This window comes from Lissotriton vulgaris, chromosome 2_1, assembly GCF_964263255.1.
Source record: "Lissotriton vulgaris chromosome 2_1, aLisVul1.2, whole genome shotgun sequence".
Classification (NCBI taxonomy): Eukaryota; Metazoa; Chordata; class Amphibia; order Caudata; family Salamandridae; genus Lissotriton; species Lissotriton vulgaris.
Window position 1 is genome coordinate 551,361,455 of NC_141687.1, and position 24,831 is coordinate 551,386,285.

Below are 24,831 nucleotides of genomic sequence, written 5' to 3' on the forward strand. Positions count from 1 at the left end.
ATGGAAAGTACCACCTGGGAGAGGTAGAGTTGTTGACCATCCAAGACAGGGAGATCGCTAGGAGGCTGTGATCAGAGATGGAGAGAGGAAATATTTTGGCTTCTTGGAGGTCGTCCAGAAGTGAGTGTCTAATAAAAATGTAATCCAATCGTGAATAAGTTCAGGGCACATGGGAATAGAATGTAAAGTCACGGGAAGAGGGGTATAGGGTGCGCCAAGAATCTAGAAGGCCAATATCATGGAGTTGTTGTTGCGTGGCTGCTGAGAGGGAACCAGTGCCCATGCGTTGTGAATGGGTGGTGTCTAAGTCTTCACACCAAACTAAATTAAAGTCTCCTATGAGAATCAGTTGCCCTTCCCCAAAATCCAATAGTTTCCCCAGAAGAGTGCTTAGGAAAGTTGTCTGTCCTGTGTTGGGAGCATATACTGCTACGAAGGTACTGAGTTTCCCCCGCAGCTGACCTTTGACCATAACCCAGCGCCCATCCCTATCCTGTTGCACATCTAGGGGTTGGAATTTAGTGGAGGATTGGAACAACAGTGCAACCCCCCCCTGTGCTTCGTTAAGGCGAAAGACCTGTGGATCAATGGGTACTGTTGGTGGAGAAACCGTGTGTACTCGGATCTAACGAGGTGGGTTTCTTGGAGAGCTACTACATCGAGGTGATGATCTATGATATATTTCCGGATCCTCTGGCGTTTCTGAGGGGAGTTAAGAACTTTGACGTTCCATGTACCTATGGTAAGTGTCATTATGTTAGTGGGGAAAGATAACGATGCAATAGGAGCCACACTAGGCCCATCTCCGCTGAGAGAGGTGGGACGAATCCTCTGGGTCTCGTATCTGTATACGAAACCCAGAGGATTCGTCCCACCTCTCTCAGCGGAGTGAAAAGGTGTTGCGCAACTCAATAATCATGATTTACTGAACATTAAAAAGCAGCCACCATGATCTTCCCAGCCCCTCCCCCTCTCCCCCAGCAAAAGGTAACATTCTTTTCCACCATTTGCTTCGTCCAAGTGGTCATTCATTCTCACGTATACATTTGTTAAAAAGCCGCCACCATAACTCTCCCAAGCCCACCCCTCAACCCCTGAACAAAAGTGAACAAACATAACTAAATAAACAGTACAAAACATTACTGTCAGTCCCAACGCGGGGTTAAGAGACCCCACAGGAACCAAGGAGGTACAACAGGACCGAAGGCCCTGTCCACGCCCGCCCCAGTGCGAAAGCTATGTCCAAAGCAAATCTGTGCGGCAAATTGGAAAGCCCCGAGAGGCCACTTTGGCAGTAAGACTACATCTAAATAGGCACAACGTTAGAGTCTGTGCATGTATGAAGAAATTCTGAAATCATCTTATTGAGGTCCACAACATACCTTAAGTCTGTACTAGTCTCTCTCATCTGTGATAGCTCACTACTAGAAAAGAGGAAGCAACATTGGCCTTACACATGAAGTCCTCAGAGTTCGTAGTCTCTTCCGATGCAAGATCCTGACCAAAGCAAAGCCAAGTTCTGGTGCATGCCTCTAACTGCTACCAAAGACAACAGGCAGCTCGGTCGTTACAGAGAAGTTCCTGAAAACCCCCTACTCAGGACAGATCCTTAGTGATTATCGTCGCCCTCTGCGTGATCCAGCGCTCCATGATGACGCCGTTGTAGAACCTCGGGAAGATTCTCCATTTTTACCTTGTAGAGAAGTGTCCTCTTCAGAGAAGAGCCCCAGCATTTCTATACCTTCCTGCAAGTCGGTGATATGACGCCGTTTATTCTGGTATTTAAAGGACAGCCCCATGGATAAGTCCAACGATACCTAATTTTGTCATCCCGCAATTTAGTAGTGACCGGCTTGAGCAGTTGCCGTCGTGCAAGCGTGGATGGCGACACATCCTGGAAGATGCCGCCTGCATAACCGCTTCTTTGACTTTAAAGGAATGAAACTTTGCTAGGACATCTCGTGGCATTTTCTTCTCGCCATGTTGTAGCGTTCCCACTCGGTGGGCCCTGTCCAACTTTATTCTAAGAGTCTGTTGGACTAGGACTTCTGAGAACAGACCCAACAGGAAGGCCTCCAAGTCCGGTCCCTCTGCGCCCTCCTCCAGGTCTCCTATGCGCAGGTTCTCCCTCTGTACCCTGTTCTCGAGATCCTCTGCCTTGAGTTGTGCTTGAAGTAGCTGGTCTTTGAGTGAGCGGACATCTTCCCGGAGCTCAGTAGACGGTTGAGCCTGCTCCTGGTGTTGTGTTTCGAGGTCTAGGATTCTCGTGCCCACGGAGTCAACAACTTGTTGAAGGGAGGCCAAGCGATCTGTCAGGTCCGACCGTAACTGATCTATAGAGGATTTGATATCCTGACTAATATCATTACGAAGTTCAGATTTGAATTCTTTAAACATAGTCAAGAGGTCAGTGTTTGTGAGGGCCATGGTCGATGCGCTTGCATCACCCCGAAGGGTTGAACGTATTTCTGCGGCGGAGAAAAAATCTTAGAGTTTATTCGATGGCTTGCCCATTGCTTCCATAGGCAGCATAGGGCTGATACCCTCAGAGCAGAGTAGATCATTCAAGAGTAGCGTGAGCAATATGGCGTCTGCAGGGCGTCATGGGGAAGCTGCAGCATTCATCTAGGCGCAGGGGAAGAATCGCTCTCCGAAGCCGGCATAGGGTTCTCCACCTGGTTCGAATACCCCTGTCATCCATATGCGAGAGAAGAGTGCCTCCGCTACAAGAAGTCCCACAAACAGGCGCGGGCTGGCACATAGAGGGAGCCCAGCAGAGCTGTTTCCCTGTCTAAAGTGTCCTCAGGTGGGAATGGATCCAATAAGGGCAGCGCATGGCCCTCTCACGACTGCTGGCTGTACGTTGATTAGACTCACCCCCAGGGAATGAATCAGGAACCAGTGGGCTCTGCTGCTGTAACGTGTGGTAGCGATGGAGCAGAGACGTCTTCAATAAGCTCCTGGGAGTGTAACAGGGCATGCAGGTATAGGCGCGGCGAGCAGTGCTTCAAAGGAGCCCACCGACATGGAGACGGCCAGTTTCGTCAGGGCATTGAGCACGGATAATCAATTTCGCCGCCACCCGGGGAAATGCGGCCGCCAATTTTGGAATCAGGCAGAGGTGGAAGTTGCAGCGCTCAGTCGCTACGTGGAAATCGCTTCTGCCCTTATTAGAGCCCCATCCCAGACGCTACCTATAACTGGCGCGGGTGGAAGGATATCCAAGGGGCGACATGAGGTAGCGCCTAAAGCAGTAATTAAAGCACTGTAGAGACGTAGCGCTTCAAACCTGACGCAGGGTATTCAAATGAAGTTGGGTGCTGTATGCAATATGCATCAAGAGAGCATGACCACCAGCTGAAGCCATGAAGACAAGTGCAGACCAGTGTACAGGGGAATGCCTGGAACCCCAAGAATCCACGGCGCAGTCTGAGAGGGACTCTGATGAAGGTGGTTCCAATGAGGGATTGTGCGATGACCACTCGCGCACGCAGGATACACCTTGAAGGATCTCGTCCCCAGCGAAGAGAGTAAGTAGTGGATAGTAGATCTGCAGAAGTAGGTAAGAGCAGCTACACAGGCAAGCCCTCAATACTCTCCTGGAAACCTCACAAGCGTGCAGGGATGGAAGAGGCAAGCAGCGCTTCAGTAAAACCCCCTAACACAGAAATTGGCAGCTTCATAGGGGCACCGGAGACAGAGAACGATGATCGCCGCGGGGAAGTGCAGCCGCCATCTTAAGGTCAGGCAGGGGTGTCGCTCGCAGCATTCGATAAGCATTAAAAAAAAGCTTTTATTGGCAAAAGCACCCCATACATGGGATTTACCGGGGGCGGTGGGGCGATCCTCGAAAGGGCTTCCTCCCCCGAATAAGTCAGCAAAAGTTCCGTCAGGTCAGATGGCGCGCCGCCATTTTGTGAGACCCGCGCACATTCTCCACAAAAAAGGTGGTGAAAGAGACTGTCCGCCGCTGCGATCAGCTCAGAAACACTTCCTCAGCGGACGCCCCTCATCTTCCCGCACCGCGTGCTCCGTTTGCGCCACTGACAGGTACCTGTAGCCGCAGATTCCAACACTTGAAGCGTGCATGAACCGGGAGCTGAGACTGATTAAGTCCGATCGGCCATCTTGCTCGGCCGCGCCCCCTGCTTTCTTTTGATCACCTCCTCATCCTTGCCGAATTTGACCATCATATTCTCCCTAATTTTTTTGATTGGGCTTGAATTTTAGCACGTTCACTCTCCGCATACTTTACCAAGATGGCCATTAACCTGCTTGATGAATCGAGATTTGACTCCACCCACTCGGCCAGCATTGCCGGGTCAGGATTTTCATAACTTGGGGCCAATGTAATACGTAGTCCCCTTGGCACCCTTCCAACTTGCAAATAGCGTGAAAATGACCTGTACTCCCACCACTTAGATTGTTCTGAGTGCATCAGTTTTTCCAGCTTCTTGACATCTTTCTTGTGGTGGGACTTCCGGTGGCCGTGCTGGTGTGTTCTCAGGACATCGACCCCCCCAGCCGGGGAGTCATTGAACATTGAATCAGCTGCCTCTTCCTGATGTCGCAACACGTCTGTGGACATATTTGCTGTGATGTTGTGGCAAGATCTTAATGCACGATAAACTGAAGCTAGCGCTCAGCACAGTGTCCCCGCTAGCGCCGTGCACACCCCTCACTAGAAAGTCTGCGTGGATCCTACCTGGGAAAAATGCCTGCGCTCACTCCGGTCAGACGGCACGGGTCGCATTGACTTCTGCATTCCAGGTGAATCATTCTGTAGCTCCTAGGGGATCTCCGCAGCTTGTTCCTCGCTGGAGTTGCGTAGATTTGGTTCTGGGTTACCAGAGCCAACTGCTTCCTGCTGCCGAGCCCAATGGTGGCAGGTGCCGGAACTTGGAGGCAGTAAAGTTCTGCTGTTGCCAGTGTGACTTGACCCAGCAACACACTGTGGGTGATATTTCTTTTTTAAACAAGTGTGGTTTTCGCAACAGGCTCACTGAAGCAACACTATGTGGGACTTCGGAGTCCAGGAGGCTGTGTGAAACGGCCACACCCACTGTGGTTGGATCTACGAAAGAGAGGGAGTCAAGTTAAAACCTGAGTATCTTATTGAGCCATTAGACCAATTCAGCGGTATCAGATCTTGCAATTCCAAGACCTCTGTAGCTGGGGGTGTGAGATTAAGGGCATGTCATTTAGTGAGATTATTTCGGTAACCTGATGCTCCCTCGAAGGAGTACAAAAGCATGGCTAGTGCTGGAAGAGAAGTAGATGGGTAGGAGAGAGAAATAAGAAGGTTGTCTGTGAAGAGAGAAATTTTATGGTGGGATTATGTCGAATCGCGATGACCAGAAGTCCCACTACCAGGCCAAATACCAACGGGGACAATGGACAGCCCTGTTGAGTGCCTCAATAGATCGGGATGGGGACGGAAAGCCACCCGTTTAGGCGAACGCATGTGATTGGATGCGTGTAAGAGGCGTTCAACCGAGAAATCATTGCGAGCCCAGGCCCATTTTCTGCAAAACTGCCTGAAGAAAGCTGCAGTCCACCCGATCAAAGGCTTTTTCTACATCAAGGGACAACAAACAAGAAGGTATGTTCCAAAACTGTGCTTTTTCCACCATGTGTGCAATCCTGCGGATGTTATCTGCCCCTAGACCCTGGTGTACAAACTCCACCTGATCCAGCTCTATGAGGCCTGTAAGTCAATTTACCAGAATCTTGGTAAAAATCTTGGCATCAGTGTTTAAAAGGGGCGATACGAGGTAGGGGGGGAAATGATCTTTACCCTGCTTCGCAACCAGAACTATTTCCGCTCCGGACATGGTGGGAGTAAGGCCCGAAACGTCTGAAAAACTATCAATAAGCTGCAATAAATGGTTGCGAAGCAGCATATAAAAAATTAGATAGAACGCTACCGATAGACCACCGGGGCCCGGCGTCTTCCCTACTGGGAGCTGCTTCAAAGCTTTAGCTAATTCTTCTGAAGTAATGGGTTTATCCATGAGTTCAGTTTGATGAGAATCAATCGTGTCCCAAGGGCAGAAGTCGAGGGAGCCCGCAACTGCGTCATAAGAGCAAGGCATGTATGCATAAAGTTCCTTATAAAAGTTTGACGCAGTCAAGCATTTGTCTGGTTCCGAAATAGCCCTTGTACTGTCTGGGCGTTTAAGTTTGGCAATATGTGCTCTTGATGCGCCAGGCACGCTCCAACCTTATCACCCCCGTGTAAAATTTCTGCTTAAGGGCGAGCAGCTGTCTCTCTACCTTGTTAGTGTGATGCAGTCGTAGCTGACCCCGTAAGTCTTCTAGCGGTCGTTTATTATGGCGGGATGGTTGTAAATGGTGTTTTCTTTCTAGAGCCCTACTGTCCATGGAGAGGGATGTCTCTAAGAGACGGGATTCCCGAAGTCGGGGTATCAATATGGAAGAGATAACTCCCCGTATAGTAGCCTTAAAGGCATCCCACCTAATCGCTTCCGAGGTTTCTGTAAGGAAATTTGTTACGAAAAAATCTTCTATCTCTTTCCAGATATCTGCTACATCAGCAGGGTCCCGGATGGCCAAGGGTGGTAGTCTCCATCTAGGGTGCACTTCTGTGTTTCATTTTGGGGAATGTAGAGATACTGAAACATGGGCATGATCTGATAGAGAGATGTCTGATATCTCAACCTCAGATAAGGTGTACACTAGCGGCAAAGTAAGAAAAAGGTAATTGATGCAAGAATATGAGCGATGTGCATGAGAGAAGAAGGAATAATCCTTGGAATCTAGGTGCAAATACCGCCATGCATCAACTAACCCAAAGTCTGTAACAATGTTTTTCAAATGGAGGATATAGCCTCAGCGCTTTGATAGGTCTGTGCTGTGTAGTCCAGCTCCGGGTCCCAAACCAGGTTAATGTACCCCATTAGGGGCTTATATGTTTATAAGAGTAAGAGGCGCCCTTCCCCAAGGATTTGGATTTTTATGAACCTCCCGTCTTTGTCCACCATAGCTTTAGAAGGCATTGCAGTCCGCCCGGCTTTGAGGAAGATGGCTACTACTCCAGTTTTAGACTGGGAGCAAGTCCATAATTGAGAAGGGTATTTGGGATGGAACATTAAGCGGGTATCGGAGGAAAGCAAGTGAGTTTCCCCTGTAGGAAAATAATGTCAGGATCCTGACAAAGTAGGTAACGCCATACTTGGTGTCTTTTGTTGGGAGAGTTGAGACCCTTAACATTTAATGAGAGAAATTTAATGTAATTAGTCATGTTAAGTTTAATAAGTTTCGTCGCCTATAGTAAGCAGTTGGCCAGTGCGGCGGGGACAACTCTTCCCCTCATATGGTTTCAGGGCAGGTCAGTACAGTCGGTTGACCATCTAACATTATTAGGCATACATGAGCGCCAATTGCAATTCTCCAGAGTCCCCGGGGGTGCCTCCCCCCAAACTACATCCCTTAGCAAAAGTGCATCTAGGAAAGGGAATGAGGGGGTAAAAAAAAAACAACATATACAACAATAGGCGCCCAATAGGCACTCAATAGGGCCGAATGATGACAAGTTCTTCGAAGAACAGCCCTATGTCTCCAAGAAGGGCTATTCAGAAGTAGTCACTCTCCATAAGGACCCTGATATAAGGGGGTGCGGCAGACGCAAAAGAAGTTTGTGGGTCCCCGCTTCCAGCGCCCTGTGGCAATACCAAGTATGTAATATGCTGATCCCTTCCCGGGTCGCATCAGAGCAGCCAAAGTTAAGTCCAATAGCAGCCATGGTCAGAGGGGCCTCCCTTAATATGTAAATACTTATCCTTGGTTTTACGTTCCCATAGAGAGGCTGCCCCTGTCCTGACGAATAATCGGTCAAGTCAGCCACAACAATATCTTGAGTTGGGTTAGCTAAATGTCTCGCTACAAAGTTGTAGAAGAGAGGCTAGGCATTAGTGGATTCCATGATCTAATTATTCTTCCTTATCAGATGATCGAGCCTGCGGAGAGGGAGCGGAGAAGGATCGAATGTGGCTAATAATCTCTTGTTTAGCCTGCGATGAGTCCCGCTCTTGGAGGCACCGTTTAGAATTAGGTGGCTTGACAGTAGACAACTCTGGTTGCAACAGACCTCCCGGTCTCCCTCAGGGTGAAGGTCGGTCCTCTTCATCCGATTCCAGCAGGAGTTGCAAGAGCTGCATTGCCTCCCTCAGGGAGCAAAGGGTACGACGTTAACCCTCCTAATTAAACACCAGAGCGAAGGGATGAGCCCACAGATATTTAATGTTGAGGTCTCTGAGCTTATCCGTTACAGGCTTATAGTCCTTTCTCCTTCACAAGGTGGCAGGTGCTAGATCTTGGAAGATCTGGATTGAAAGACTGTTGTAAGAAAAATCCTTGACCCCTTGAATTGTTTTCAGAATGGCTTCCTTTTCACCAAAGAAGTAAACCCTCGTAAGTATATCCGGGACGAAGTCAGGTCTGTTACGGGGGCCATGGCATGCCGTGGGCTCGATCGAGCATCAGAGGGGAGGCTTCTTCTCCCTCTCTAATGGCCTGTAGGAGGTCTGCAGTGAAGGCCATAATATCCTTGCCCTCTGCTCCAAGAAGTACACCTCTAATGCGTAGATTGTTTCGCCTACTGCGATATTCGAGGTCTTCCTGCTCCCCTATCTTCCTCCTTAGGTTCTTGTGGTCCTCTGATCTAGTGTCCATAGTGGCTCGATATCATTCACCCTGCCTCCAATCTCTGCAACCTCCCGTCGGATATCGTGTAGTGTTGGCCAGCTTTAAAGTCCTGTTTAAGGGAGCCAATTTCATCTTTGATCTCTTGAAGGACGGATGCCATAAATGCCTGAATGATCGGAGCGTCTGTTATGGCCTTTTCTAGTGCAGAGGTGACCGGGCGGGGGCATCCTGTGAGGGTGGAGCTGTCTTGGACCAAAGGGAGGTAACCGGGTTGTCCCGGGCTGCAGCAGACTCTTATTCTTTAGCTGCTTTATTTCTGGGAGGCATAGCTAGAAGACCGATGTATTGCAGAGGCCCTGGCAGGGGGAGTACTATTGCCTTCAGTTGGCATAAAAATACAAGCGAGCACCTCCCTAGAACTCCAAGGACTACCTAGGAGCCCTACCGCAAGTCGGTTCCCCGAGTGAGTTCCTAGAGTTTAGCCAGGTCAGTGGAGGTATTCACGTTTGTCATGCTCTGCCCTCAAACTATATATCCTGAACAGGTTACATGTGGGGTCTATACCAAACACAGAAGCCGAAGGGTTACAGGATGTGTTGATTCGTGTAATGCCTTAGCGTACAACATAAGAGACTGAGGGTCCCTCCAGCAGGCCAGGTCTATTTGATTGAGCCACAGTCCCAGCAATCCTGCTTGTAGGTTCCATTGCTGAGGCCCTCGATGGCACTGGTAGCAGGCAATTAGGGAGGAGAGGGCGTCACTAATGTAGGGGCATGGAGAGATATTAAAATCCTACCCCAATAGCTCAGGATGGGTTCGAGCAGATCCACGCCTCCATCGGCACTCCTCATGCCAGAGGCCCAGGTCCTTGTTGTCTGTCTTGCTCTGTGGGAGATAAAGCTAAATGAGGCGGCCATCTGCGAGAGATGGAGATCAGGCCATAATGGTCTCCGGCGGGGTCGGGGCTACACATAAGTTTGTTGGAGCTCCGGGCGATTTGATTGAAATTGAAGGCATTTCTTCCCTATGTCGACAGGAAGCTAGTGCAGGTGTTCACGGACATCACCACTGTTATGTGGTACTTCAACAAGCAGGGCGGGGTGGGGTCGTGGACACTTTGCCGAGAGGCCCTGCGTTTTTGGACATGACTGGAACAGCAAGGCTTAACCCTGGTGGTTCGACACAAAGCCAATAGCTTACACTTGTTACTAAAAATCCAGTTTAGGAAAAAACTTAAAACGTATCTTTTTCAGTAGATAGCTTGGTTGGGAGGAGGGGGGACAGTCACTCCACTTGTCATAGCGCGGGGACACGCCAGTGGCGTAACCAGGCGCTTAATAAATGTCCAATAATAATAATAATAATAATAATAATAATAAAGGCTGTAACCCCTATTCTATCTGGGTCAATCCATCACATTGCCCACCTTCTTTGCTCCCCACACTCCTCTAAAGAGGAGGAGAATCTTCACCAACTGGACCCAAACTGAGCATTGTCGTGCTACCTTGACAGCACAAAAGGGTTCCGGGTGGACAACCAACTCTTTGTGGGGGTACGTGTGAGCTAAGAAGGGAAGGACTGTGCAGAAAAGGGCCATCTCATGCTGGGTCATTTTCTGCATCAAGAGATGCTATGCCCTGGCAAAGAAGCAGCCCCCTGAGGGATTAAGGACCCATGCCACCAGGGGTAAGGCTACGATTACGCCTTGGCTCGTGGTGTCCCAGTCCTGGACATCTGTCAGTCAGGAACGTGGGCATCTTTGCAGACGTTTGCCAAACACTACTGCCTGAACAGTCAGGTCCACAGGGATGGTGATTTTGCACGTTCGGTCTTGCAGGACTGCCTAGTTTAAGGTATTGGTTCGCAACCCACCGCCGGGATGGTATGGCTTGGGTATCGAATTCAAAGGTAAGGAATCTGCAGCTGGAAGTCTCTATTAGATGAACAAGTTAGTTACCTTTGGTAACGCATTATCTGGCAGAACTCTATCTAGCGTCTGATTTCTTACAACCCCACCCATGCCTCCCCGTTTTGCAGACTAAGGGCTAGGGTTACTCCTCTTTTCAGGGCCCTATTTTTGCACAACACTACATCAGTTACTTCATGGCTCTGCACTTCTGGTGTGGAAAAAACAAAAGGTACTGACATCTGAGCACCTGGGTGGCGCCTATATAGGTACTGTGATGTCATAACTGACGCTAACGACGCCGGCAACGTCACGAGCAGCTGAATTGAGCCACCAGGTAGCGCGCGCAAGGGCTGTTGCTCAACTAAAGTTTCTGGGTCCAGCCTGACGTCTGGGAAATTCAAAAGTAAGGAATCTGCACCTAGATAGAGTCTCTACCAGATAATGCGTTACCAAAGTTAAGTATTTTGTTCTACATGAATGATAATGTTGTTTTTAATGTATTCATCTTATCTTGTCCCTAGCTGGAAAAGAGCTGTTTGGCCTTGACACACTCCACAAAAGCCTGTGGATTAAGCTTTTGGAGGAGACGTTCCTGGGAATGCCGAGCGAGTTCCCTTGGGGTGATGAGATCATGCTGTTCCTGAATGTTTTTAATGGTGCCCTGCTCCTACACCCAGAAGACAGTGCCTTACTTAGGCAGTATGCAGCAACTGTCATCAATACTGCTGTGCACTTCAACCACCTCTTCTCCCTCAGCGGTTATCAGTGGATTCTCCCTACCATGCTACAGGCAAGTATTTGTCCATACAAGTTATAATGCAAAAATTGCAGTGCTCCTAATATACTTATTTTAGAAATTCCCATGCCATACAGTAATGGTTCTTCAATCTAGAAACTTTTATACAGTTGCATGCTTTGTAGAATAATTATTTTTCACCGATGGCGGTGGAGGATGTGTGGTGAGGTGAAGATTTCAGAACACTTTCTTAATATTTTATGTAGTGAACCGTGTATATCAGGAAGCAATCATTTAAGGGTGATCTGTGATGTTACAAAGTATTTTTTTTAAAAGTCCATCAAAGCAATGTTACTTTTCTTTTGTGTGACTTTATACGTGGATCTCTGGAGATTGGTGGATGTCCTGACTGCATGATCCTGGTCAAGGGAAAGTTCCCAGGACTGTTCACAGAGCCCAAAGTCGTCATTGTCCCACTCCAAGTCCTCTGGACATTCGGGTAACTCAAGGCACAAGAAAAAAGCAAGTTATTGAAGTGCTCTTTGACTTTTTCTGAAGCAATGAGTGAGCACCAGCATTTGAGGCCTGGTTCCTCGGAGCCTATGACTGGGCCTTCTCCGCTCATTACTGACTGTATTGGAGGCGGAGCGACCCCAGCCCAACTCAAAGAATTCTATGCGATCATCATCTTTGGGCAGCCCAACCACTCCAACATGCTTTTGGGCCCCGCAGGGTTGGGGGGAGCCCCATCTGGTTCCGTGCCAGCGGCTCCGGCCTGGCTCGTCCGGGCCCTCATGGGTTCATTCCTGCATCCGGACCGGTGCCGACCAGTGGTGTTATCCCCATTGTGATCCCCGACTCCAACACAGGGCCGATGGGCATCGTACAATGCCGACTCTTACTCCGGCAGGAACTTTGCTCCATCATCGGATTCTGTGCCCTATTTCCTAGGGCTAGGTCTTGTGGAGGAATGGGAGGGGTCGCTCCAGAATACCTGCCCCCTAAAGAAGCTATGGACTGGAATGAGGAACTGGGTGAAGCTAGTGAACTGGATTCATCTCCAGATACTGATGTGCTTTCTTCCCCTACTGTGGCTATGGGAAGGGAGTATTATATGGAATGGCGGTGTGGAGGGTGGCTGAGGTCCTTGACCTTTAGTTGGCCTTGGTGTCAGGCCAGACTAACATCTTGACGGAGGCCCTTGTAGAAAGATGGCTAATGCAGTGGTCACAATTGAAGCTCTGGTGAAATAAGCTCACAAACCTTTACGATGTTGCTTTTTTGCCCAATACATAGCATATTTTAATGCAGAGCATGACCCATCTGGAGATGGTCTACTTCTGCACCTCCCGACTGTAGAAAGCTGGCTTTATATTCAGTAGCACCAATGTAAGGGCACATCATAAAAAAGTACAGATGACCCTTATTGGTTTACAGGGCTTAAATTAAAAATTCCAAGTGCTCAATATGTGGTAGTGTGGTCGAGCAGCTTAGGCTTGTCAGAGGGTAGTGTTATGCATTTGTTGTTCACACAGAGGCAATAAATGAGACACACACTTAAGAAGAAACTCCAGACCAATTTAGAAAAGAATACAGATTTTTATATAATTTTAGACACCATGAGCATCAGAACCAGGGAAGTTCTTTCGGAATCATAGATTTTGTAGTATTAGAAAAATGTAATTGTGGCCAGACAGGACCATCCTAGGGACCATATGTCGGGAAACAGAACTCTTTGTGGCACCTGTGTCAAACAAACGTTCCTTAATCGATCCTTGCAAATCCGCTTTGACATAAGGACCACGCTGGTCTACAGGTATGTGAACTGTTCCCTTATCCTGTCCCTGGCTGTCCAGGCTGTAAGACATGCCTGGCGCATCTTCAAACTCATAATTGTCATTAATATAACACTGTCCGTACTTAGTGTTGTCAAAATAATTGTCAGAACGGCCCATAGAGGCCGTAGTGTTTTGCTGTCTATCTGAAAGAAACACGTAGTGATAGATTCCTTACCTTAGAATTACCCCAAGGTGTCAGACAGGATCCGGAAAGTTTTCATCAGCAGTACCCCTGTGTGTCGGTAGGCATCGTCGTTGTCACAGAGATGACATCGCTGGAGCCACTTAGAAGCACCCACGTGCCCTGACGTCAGTTATTTCTTATTCCGCTCAAGCGCAGATCCGGGAAGAGCAAGTTCCCCCAGTCACTTTTTGAGTGAGTTTTTTTTTTAGGCCTTTTGTCTCAATTCTTTTGAGTCGATCGACTCCTGGTGTCGTAGGGATGCCCGGCTTTAAGAACTGTGGGGACTGTCATCGCATGATGTCGGTGACGGACCCACACCGCGTGTGGCACGACCACAACTCTAAGTCGTGCCCGACTGCCGGGGCATGGCGCCAAAGACTTTGCATGAGCTATCCCGAAAGTTGCTGGAAGTCCGTCAGTCGGCTCTGCGCCGCTCAAGGTCCTGGTCCCTTGGGAGGTCGAGGGGCCGGTCGTGAAGCCGTCACCATCATTCCTCTGGATCTAAGTCTTCGCACTTGAGTCAGGTAAGTTGAAGCATTCCAAGAAGAAGTTGAAGAAGCGTTGTTGCTCTTCAACTTCCTCTGGCCCGTCGCATGACGCGGCGGAGCCTGCAACGTTGCTGCTGGCCAACATGCCCTTTCCAGGTCTGTTGACGACGCCTGCTCAGGTGCAAGAGTTTCTTGCTGCGATTGCCCAACTCTTTGGGCCCCGCCGGTGTGCCTACGGACCCAGTGGGCCTGACTGGGGGTCCTGCCCTTCCATCGCCGGCAGCTCTGGCGTCGCAGGACCCCCCTCGATCCGGGCTCTGATCCCGGGTAACACCGGTTGACCTCATAACACCTCCACCGGTGTCGACCCCTCCTCCGGCACCACCTCTGAGGTCGTCCGGTGCCACCGCCAATGTCGGCCCCAGTTTCAGCCCGACCCGGACACGGCACCGGATTGGCATTGATTCCGACGCCGATGGGGCCATTTTACCCCTATGTCCGTCCTCCTTATTTTCAGCCTGTTTCACGGACTTTGGAAGAAGAGGAGGACTGGGAGGGGTCTGAGGACCCTCTCCTTCAACAGTGTAATTATGATCCGGACTGGGCAGAGGATTTGGGGGATGCCAGTGGTCTTGACACCTCACCTGACCTTGGCATGCTGTCTCCTCCTACCGTGGCTACAGAGGAGGGAGCCAGTTACGTAGTGGTGTTGCGTAGGCTGGCAGAGGCCCTCCACCTCGAACTCCCTACAGTGGCCGTCAGGACTAACCTTCTACCAGAGATCCTTCAGCCAGCGGCAACTTCATCGGAGCCTTGCAGCCTTTTAATGGCACACTTTCTGACATTTTTTTGGGCACTTGGTCCAGGCCTAACACAGGGGCTGTCGTGGATGGGATTGTGGCCTGCCGCCATCGCCCGGCTCCGGGCGACCCCCACATTCTCTTCCAACACCCCACTCCCGAGAGCTTGGTAGTCCTAGCCTCTGCTTCCCAGAGCGTGTTCCCTTCCGCACCTCCGCATACGGTATCCAAAAAGCTGGAGCAGCTTGGCAAAAAGCTGTTTTCATCTGCCAGCTTAGGCCTGCAGTCGGTGAACACCGCATACCTCTTGGGCTATTATTCCCCCTCTGTGTGGGATACGGTTGCGCAGGTGCTGCCCAACTGTCCGGAGGAGGCAGGAACAGTACTCTCCCAAGCTATAGCAGCTGGGAGAGACGCAGCTAAGTTCCCCATTTGTTGTGGGCTTGATACCGCCCACTCACTGGGCAGGGCCATTTCCATGACGGTGGCGCTTCTGCGCCACGCCTGGCTCTGGACAACTGGCTTCTCAGGGGATGTCCAAAACACTCTGATGGACATGCCCTTTCATGGCATTCGCCTCTTTAGCAATAAAGCAAATAGTGCGTTGGAGCAATTTAAGGACTCATGGGCTACTGCAAGTCCTTGGGCCTGGTGGCCACTCTCCCCCTCTGCCTTCTACTTTTCGCTCCTTTCTTTGCCACGGAAGGGGTGCCCCAACACATTCGTTTCAGAGCCAAAGGCCTGGGCAGCAACATCATCGGCACAGCCACAGACGTGGGGGTTCTGGGGCCAGCGGCTGGGTCAGTCCACCTCCACCCACAACATCCACTGCATAGCCTTCCTACTCTGAACTTTCAGACCCATCAAACGCCAGTGGGCGGCGGAATTCACCATCATCTCCCCCACTGGCTCAACATCACCTTGGACAAGTGGGTGCTGCAAATTGTCCAAAGGGGCTTCTCCCTCCCCTTCAAGACTACCCCTCCAGCCATGCCACCTCAGTACCACTGCATGTCGGGAGACCATCTTGCGCTTCTTCAGCAGGCAGTCGTCGCCCAACTCCAGATTACGGCCAACCTCTTGCATTTGCTGGGGTTCTCCATCAACATTCCGAAGTCGCTCCTGATTCCCTCTCAGAAGCTCCTCTTCATCGGAGTGGATTCTGGACTAGGCGCAGTTTCGGTTTATCCTCCCGAGCAGCAAGTCTGGGGTTTTCAGTCTATGATTCCCATCTTTCAGCCTCTATCCCAGGTTTCGGTCAGGATGACTCTCTGGCTACAGCCTGATGGCCTCCTGCATCCTGCTAGTAGATCATGCCAGATGGCATATGTAGGCTCTGCAGTGGGACCTGAATTTCCAGTGGGCACAGCATCATGGCAACCTGTCCGATCGCGTCCAGATCTCGGAGGGCACTGCACGACAATTACAGTGGTGGCTCACTAATTGCGATTGGGTCAACGGCAGATCCCTCTCGCTTCCCCAACCGGAACACACATTTGTGACAGACACGTCTCTTCTGGGATGGGGCGGCTACTTGGGAGATCAGAGGCCTCGGGTCTCCGGCGGAGTCCATGTTTCACATCAACCTTTTGGATCTTTGGGCAATCCGTCTTGCACAGAAGGCACTCCTTCCCTTTGTCCGGGAAAGAGTAGTGCTGGTATTCACGGACAACACCACCGCCAAGTGGTACTGCAACAAACAGGGTGGGATGGGGTCATGGACCCTATGTCAGGAGGCTCTGCGCCTCTGGACATGGATGGAACATCAGTGCATTTCCCTGTTGGTTCAACACCTAGCAGGTTCACTGAACGCTAGGGCGGACGAACTAAGCCGCCGGTGCATGATGGATAACGAATGGCGTTTGATCTCGGACGTGGCGCAAGGTCTCTTTCAGCAGTGGGGAGAGCCTTGGTTAGATCTATTTTCCACCAAAGAGAAGGTGCAATGTCATCAGTTCTGCGTGTTGGAATTTCCAAGGCAGCACTCGCTAGGCGAAGCTTTTCGTCACAAGTGGAGCTGCGGTCAGCTCTACGCCTTTCCGCCTATTCCACTTAAGAAGATCTATTGCGACCGGGCCCAGGTCATTCTTGTGGCTCCGGACTGGGCTCGAAGAATATGGTAATCAGAGCCACTCAGCATGGCTATCGATCCCCCGATTCGACTGGATCTTCTGTTGCCGCAGCAATGGATGGTCCTCCACCCGAACCTGTCCAGCCTCCACGTCGTTGCGTGGAGAATGAGCGGCAGCAGTTGACGTCTTTTGACCTGCCTCCCGAAGTTTGTGATGTAATCTTGGCAGTCAGGCATATATGCCTGCAGGTGGAATACATTTGTGGCATGGTGCACAGCAAAGGCTGTGGATCCACTTTCTGCCCCTCTTTCAGAGGTCCTTCTATTTCTCCTTTCTTTGGCCCAGCAGGGCTCTGCTCTGGTCACTTTCAAGGGCTATCTCTCAGCCCTTTTAGCCTTTTTACCGCTTCCAGATCAGCCTTCTCTTTTCAAGCCCCTGTTTTTAATAGATTTATAAAGGCATTAATTATCTTTTCCCTCCGATTCCTTTCATAATGCCTCAGTGGGACTTGAACCTCGTTCTGACATATCTGATGTGTGCTCCCTTTGAGCCACTTCACAACCTTCCTCTTTGTCTTCTTACTTTAAAGACCGCTTTCCTGGTGGCTATCACCTTTGTCAGAAGAATGTGTGAGCTCCAGGTTCTTTCTTCTAAACCTCCTTTTCTCTCTGTCCATCCGGACAAGGTTGTTCTAAGGACTCGTCCATCTTTCCTGCCAAAGGTTGTCACTGCCTTTCACATCAGGCAGACCATCGCTTTGCACACCTTCTTTCCGCCTCCACATCCCTCAAAAGAGGAAGAGAGGCTCCACCGTCTTCCCAAAATGTGCGCTCTCATTCTACCTCAACCGCACACAACAGTTCTGGGTGGATGACCAGCTCTTTGTTGGCTATGTGGGCACCAAGAAAGGTCGGGCACTGCACAAGCGGACCATCTCTCGGTGGGTCATTCTGTGCATTAAGGCTTGTTATTCTTTGGCTAAAAAGGAACTCCCCGTCCCAAAGCAGTAGTGGGTGCCGTCGCCCTGGTAGAATGGGCACGTAGCCCCACTGGAGGCTCCTTCTTAGCCAAAGTATACAAGCCTTAATGCACAGAACGACGGCTGCCACTACTGCTTTGGGACGGGGAGTTCCCTTGCATGACATATGTCAGGCAGCTACGTGGACCTCGCTGCACACGTTTAACAAACATTACTGCCTGGAAAGCAAAGTCCGGAGAGACAGCTTCTTTGACCGTGCAGTTCTCCATGACTTTCTGGTGAGATTTTGGTTCACAGACCCACCCCCGGGGCTGGTATTGCTGGGGTATCTATTCTAAGGTAAGGAATCTATCACTACGTGTTTCTTTCAGATGCACAAGTTACGTACCTTCGGTAAAGATATATCTGTAAGAAATATTAGTAGTGATAGATTCCTTACCGCCCCATCCGTCCTCCCCGTTCTTCAAACTGATTTCTAAGGTTAAGGTCATCACTTTCAGGGCCCTAGTTTTATGGCACCAGTGGTCAGTTTCTTGCATGGCTCTGTGTTCCTGGTGCGGAAAGTCAGTACAGTACAGAACTGACGCGTCTAAGTAGCCCCAGCGATGTCATCTGGCGACACTGACCCCAACAACGCATGCGGAGCCGCACGAAGACGCCTACCGATGCGGAGGGGTACTGCTGATGAAAACATTCCGGATCCAGTCTGACGCCTGGGGGGAATTCTAAGGTAAGGAATCTATCACTACTAATGTTTTTTACACATATTTTGTTACTGAAGGTAAGTAACTTGTTCATCGGTCCCATGACCCCTATTCCCAGGACCCCTTCCTCGAGTTGACAAAACGTTTTGTAAAAGCACAGGGCACTGGCTGCGCCAGTGGCCTACTTCCTTACAGTAAGCACACTGATTCTATTCCAAAGGTGTCGTTGGAGGCTGTGTAGTGCGTGGAAGTTGTTGTAGAGGTCCCCGTCTTCTTGTGTTACCCCGATACGCCTGTTGCAATAATACCTTTGTCTTCAGATCCTTATGTTTCTTATAATTTTTGTCTTTCTTTTCACCATCGCTATACTCATAATATTAGGCCATATTTAGAATCCCAGAGGGGGAGGATGTAGACCAGGTGCTTTCAGAAGCCTGGAGTGTGGACATCATTTCGAGGAGGAGATTAGTGACAAACCTATCAACAAACAAACAAACTTGCCCTTCTGTAGACATGTCCTGCCCGCTATAATCCAAAAACATCTCTTCAAACCTGGTGAAGAATTCAGAAACACTTTCATGCTTCTTCTGCCGGCAGGCAGTTAGTCTATCCTAACAAGCTGGCCTGGCAAGTCGAGTAACTTAGCATATGGTTTATCTCCTGGCTTCGGATCCCTGTCCTAACCCTTAATCACATCTCATGTACTGCCCAACTCAATGACATTGCCTGAATGAGATTGTAACGAAAGAGAAGTAGGGGGTACATTAACCGGGGCAGCAGGTGAAGGAACCTTATCTTTTGTTCTTCAAAGGAGCCTGACAAAGACCACTGTAACTCTGCATTGTCCCTCATATATTTATGCCACAACGTACTAAACATTATAGGGCCAAGACCATATTTTACATACATATCAAAATTAGGACTGCCCTCTAGAGATGCAGGCTGGGACTCTTCCAACTGTGCATCTTTAGAACAACAACGACAACACAAATTCCAAATCTTACTGGAACCAGGCATTGCAAAGAAAAGAAAAGCAAAATCGTTATTTTACCTGGCAAAGTATTTGCAAACACTGTTTACCAAAACAGTCCTTAGACTGAACGCAAAACCAAATTACAGTGGTACCTCATCCACATAGAACTGAAACAAACTCACCGGATATCAGAGGTACGTATAAACCAGTTCTCCACTGCAGACTCTTCGGACCAACAAGACAGATCAAGGGTTTCGCCGTTCAGGACCCCAGGCGTGGTGACCACTGGGCAAGACCACCTCTGGTGGGACAGAGGCAGCAGCTGCAAGAAACTAATCTCCTTGTGCAGGGATCCCTGAGCTGTCAGTCCGATTTGATAAAGACCCCGTTTTCCCCTCCTTCTATGGAAAAGGGATGGGTCACTGTCCCGATAGGATCCCTGTTCAGGCACCAGCTGAAGGAAATGACCCACTTAGGGTCATCCTTGTCACCTCAGCCCACCTCTCAGCCTTCTTACCAAATGAAGAGTCGAAGAGACAGTGGAGAATATAGACTAATAATTATTTATTATATGCGCTCACAGCAGGGCTCCGTCTGTACAGTCTTGAGAGAGTGCTACAGAGGGAACTGAAAGAAAGTAAGCATAACGATACATTATGTACATTACATGGTTAGTTAAGGACACACCCACTGTGAAATATTCCAAGGAGATGTAGCTGGACAGAGAGAGAGAGAAAAAAAAGGATTCTGCTTTCATAACTTGCACAACTCAGTACTGTCCAAGGTAGTTTCACCCTGGGCTGCGATCAAACTGCCAGACAGGTGGGAGAGGGCCTTTATCTAGTGGAAAAGCTATGCACTAGCACCAACAGTTCTTTATTGCAGAAACAAAACTTAGCAAAGGGTATTTCTGGGAACTGGAAAAGATTTGTTTCGAACATTACACAAAATGGAGTCTAAAACAGAAAATGCTGCAGCGAATGCTAACTTATACATTAAATTACTTGAGCATCAACTGGCTTAATGTAATAGAAAGTGGTGTTTTAAAGCTGGTTGGTGAAAGCTCCGGTAATGTAAACTATTATTCCTGTCTGTTGGTTTGGTAAAAACATTGGTTTTAAAGCCATTTGATGTTTCCCAGATTAGTACAGCCAAAAAAGAGATTTTCTTCATGTCAATTTGATGAGTAAAGATTATATGTTAATTTCTCTGATTCAGAGTTGCAATGTTATACTTAAATCCAGCTGGATCACCCTTACATATTAAAAAGATGTAATCTATGAACCGTTTGTACAATATCAAATGTTGCTGCCAATGCTCATCCTGGAACACTAAGTAATTTTCTAATTTTGCCATAAAAATATTGGCATAGGATGGAGCTCCGGGAAAACTCATTGAAGCAATTCTTTAAAGAAAATAACTGTTCTGCCATTGAAAATAACTGAAACGAAGAAAAATGTAGTAACTCCATCAAGAACACTTTTTTTGCACCAATAGCATCCTGTCTTAATTGGACCCACTCAACTTCTTCCATTCCTTCATTGTGAGGGATTGATGTGTGTAACGCATTAGTATCTATTGTAGAGAGCCACCAGTCTGCCATGTCTTCTGAAGACTATTGATTGATAGTGTTCAAGAAGGCTGTAGTGTCCTTCATGGATTATTTAATAAGAATAAGAAAAGATACACTCAAAAATGAGTGAAGTATGGGGAGTGAAAGTCGAGCTGGAGGCAAGGAGATGCTTGTTGAATGTGTGGGAGCCTACGGACCTGCCTAGTCATGGCAAGGTCTGGGTGGCTCTCGCGTGTGTGATTGCTAAACGAAATATAGCGCAGCTCTGGGGTGCCTCTCGGGCACCTCGGGTAATAAAATGGATGGAATATCTTGATTGGTGTATGTTTTGTGAGAAGTCAGTGTATGTATCCAGGGGGTGACCCCGCAAATGGGTGAAGATTTGGGGAACCTGGAATGCTTATCGTGGTGATATCTGTGAGCCGCCGGAACTCGAACTTACAGACGTGGAACGGGAGGATGCCTAGGCCCGTTTCCTTCTTCTTAATCTCTCGCTATTATTGTTGGGAGCTGCACCCATAAATATGTAACAGTGGTCACCCGATACACCCTGGTCAATGTTTGTGAATTGTATTGTTGATTTCTTTTGTTAATAAAAAAGAAAAAAAAATAATAAGAATAAGAAAAGTGGTACCTGCACTCCTGAGTGTTTCTCTTTTATACAGTAACCAAGTTTTGCATTCAATGAAGGTTATCGCTCTCTGGTCCACGAGCACGAAAAGTCAAAGAAAAGCGTCCCCCCTCCGGGGAGACATCCCCTTAAAGCACAGCTTTTATATCCAAATGAATGGAGTCATCATTTTGATAGATTCAAACGAAAAGTAAGTATTGATGTTTTCATCAGTGAGGATTTATTTCATCATCCTTGTGAATTCTTTTTTTAGACAAATGAACTTGTAAATCCATACAAGGACCTACTTGGAACGTAGCAAGCCATTTCACAGACATTGAACAGTTCCCCTGTTGAAGGGCTAAACTAGCCCGAAATGCATTGGGTTTGATTTATTGGGATTCCAGGATTCATGTACCACATGTTTCGCTGTATGGAACTGATTTACAAGTTCATTTGTCTCCAAAAAGAATTTACAGGGATGATAAAATAAATCCTCACTGATGAAAACATCAATACTTACTTTTCGTTGGAATCTATTTAAGTGATGACTCCATTCATTTGGATATGAAAGCTGTGCATTAAGGGGATGTCTCGCCGGCGGGGAGGATGCTTTTCTTTATTTGACTTAATGAATTATTGCCACTGTTGTTCAATTGGTTGCAGAAAGTAATCCAGGTACCTTCCAAATAGGTTCATGAATCGAAACGCAGGCTGATATAATCGGTCAAAAGGGGTGTTTAGTTGGATGCTTGTAGACCTTGAGTAGCGTATAAAATTGCGGTCTACAAAGGTATTGAGTGAACAGATAATTGTCTGTGCCTTCACTTATCCATGCAATGTCTATTGAGCACTTACCTGATGAAAATAATAATCTCTGGTTTATTTACAGGCCCCTTGTACCACTGATGCCTCACTTTTTACATGGGGAAAAAGTGATGCACCGGTGGCACAAGGGACATATAAATTAGCACTTCTATGTCAATGACCACAAGGGCCCATCCTTTGTCTGCAAGCTGATATTTAAGATTTTTCTCATTTGCCACTGCTTCCAATGGGCTCCACTCTTTGTTGGGTATATTTCTTGGATGTGAGGCGCCAAATTTCAGGTAAAATTGTAAAGAAAGTCTCATACACCCTCAAATCCATTACCAAGGAGTTCGTTTCAGGAACATAGTTCAATGATTTGAACTTTATTATTTGTGCCATTTGACTTTTTCAGGTATATGCTGATTACGAGAGCAACCCTCAGCTTCGTCAAGCTATTGAGTTTTCATGCCGCCAATTTTACATCCTCCACCGCAAGCCGTTTGTGTTGCAACTTTTTGCAAGTGTGGCTCCGCTCCTGGAATTTCCGGTAGGCATGCATCATTTGCATATATCTTTCACTTGAATGTTAAATACTTTATGATCTAACCATGAAAGCAGATAGTCTATCAGAAATTACCCTACACAATGTTATATCATTTGGGAGAGGGGTACATTATTGAAAAATACCACCCCTGTGCAGCTGATGTTCTTGATCTGTGGAAGCTAAGTTAGCTCCGAACCAATTGTTGGTGAGATTCCTGGTATCACGTGGCTTATCCTTTTGCATGGTGTCAGACCGCAAGCATCGTCCGAGGTCTGACTCATGGCAACGGTCTTGAAAATATCTACTACTTTATCTTTAAAAAAATGGCTAATCTGTTACAGAAAGATTTGTCCACATTGGAGTTTTTAGCTTCTGGGAGTTTACTCAATTTAGTCACTGTAGCAAAAAGCTCTTTAGGGATATTAATAGCAGTTTGGATTTTATTAATAAAAGAACTCGTTTTGGCTTTAGTCAGCAATTTTTGTAAGTCTGAATTATCGCTTTGTATGATGTTTTGTCTTCTATCTTATAGTTATCCCACCATGTTCTTTCTAATCTTCTACAGAGTTGTTTGTGGGTTCTGAGCTCTTCATCAAACCAGGGTTCAGAGGGCGAGGATCTGTCATAATTGTCACGTTTTAAAGGAGCAAGTATTTTATGACTTGAATCGATCCCGTGGTGATACAATTCTGTTTCTGTGTCTAGGTCAGATATTGCTTTTAGCATAGATCTAATTTGAGAGTCAGAGAACTGGTCTGCGGAGATTTTATGTCATAGATGGAAATTAGAGACAGGTGGAAGCAGGATCTCTTCAGAGAGATGATTTACCAAGATTAAATGGAACATCCCTGCCCTGTGGTCCGACCATGTAAGTGGTAAGGTGGAGGGGACCTGAATAAAGGGGCTAGCTGAGAAAATGCCATCTGATGTTTACCCCCTGAGTGAGTGGGATCTTCTACTAACTGTGAGAGTCCCAAGAGTGATAGAGAGGCTAGGAGATCGTTGGTATCTTTGTCCTTACTATTCTCCAAGTGAAAGTTAAAATCACCCAAAATGCTGAAGTCAGAAGAGTTGGCTTTGAAGTTTCATAGTGTGTTTTTCCTGTCTAAAAAGAGATTGCTGGGGAAAGGAGGTCTGTAAATAAAAGCCCTATTAAAGGAGTAGTGATTTGACAGAACTATATTGAAGGTAAGGACTTCGTATTATGTTGTACTCGGCAAGGGGACATACCTAAATTTAACCTGATCTTTATATAGAATCGCCAATCCACCACCCCATTTGACTGTCCAATCAAGACTGATCAGGAAGTATCCAGGTAGGTGGGGTGGCTGTATTGAGATCTGGACCTGATGAGGAGTCAGCGCACATCCCCGTAAACAAGCTAGATCTAAATTGAAGCTGGGGCACTCTGTGGCCACAATAGCCAAATGGCCGCATCAATGTGAGGCTCTAGCTGCTCGGCGCATTTATCCTGCCATTAATCCTGCTGATTGTACCCTGAATCGACCCCACGCTGTGGGAATGTGGAGAACAAGCTCTGGCGCCCAGTTTGACCAACTTTGGTATGTATATAGCGCGACGACATCCTGCATTGCTGCCACTTCGTCCGAGCTGCCTCCAGACGACCCTGCATGACCTGGAGCAGCCGCTTGGCTTCACTGAGCACTCGAGGCCCGCAGCGCCCACATGCTCTGCTGGGCCGCGCAGGGATCGCTCTGCAGGAAAACGACTCGCAGGTGAGTAAAGCACGAAATAATCAATGCGCAGCTACATCCGTCCTGCAGAGAATCTGGAGACATTGGGGGTCTTGAAAAAAAAAACAGACCATTGGCTTGGAAACAGGCGGCCTGCATGGAAGTAAAAAATCGGAGTGTATGACCTCATTACTATCCGTCTGTTTGGCTCTGGCTGCTGCATTCTGCCACAACGCGTGATAACAGAGTG

General features: G+C 48.1%; 1 protein-coding gene across 1 annotated transcript in view; it reads left to right on the plus strand.

Moving 5' to 3' along the window:
- UNC80 (unc-80 subunit of NALCN channel complex) overlaps nt 1-24,831 on the plus strand; it is a 2,521,865-nt gene that overhangs the window by 1,618,537 nt on the left and 878,497 nt on the right. Inside the window, exons 44-45 of the mRNA XM_086955549.1 lie at nt 11,098-11,366; nt 22,756-22,890. Coding sequence (XP_086811675.1) covers nt 11,098-11,366; nt 22,756-22,890 — 404 coding nt within the window. The remainder of the gene's footprint in view (nt 1-11,097; nt 11,367-22,755; nt 22,891-24,831) is intronic.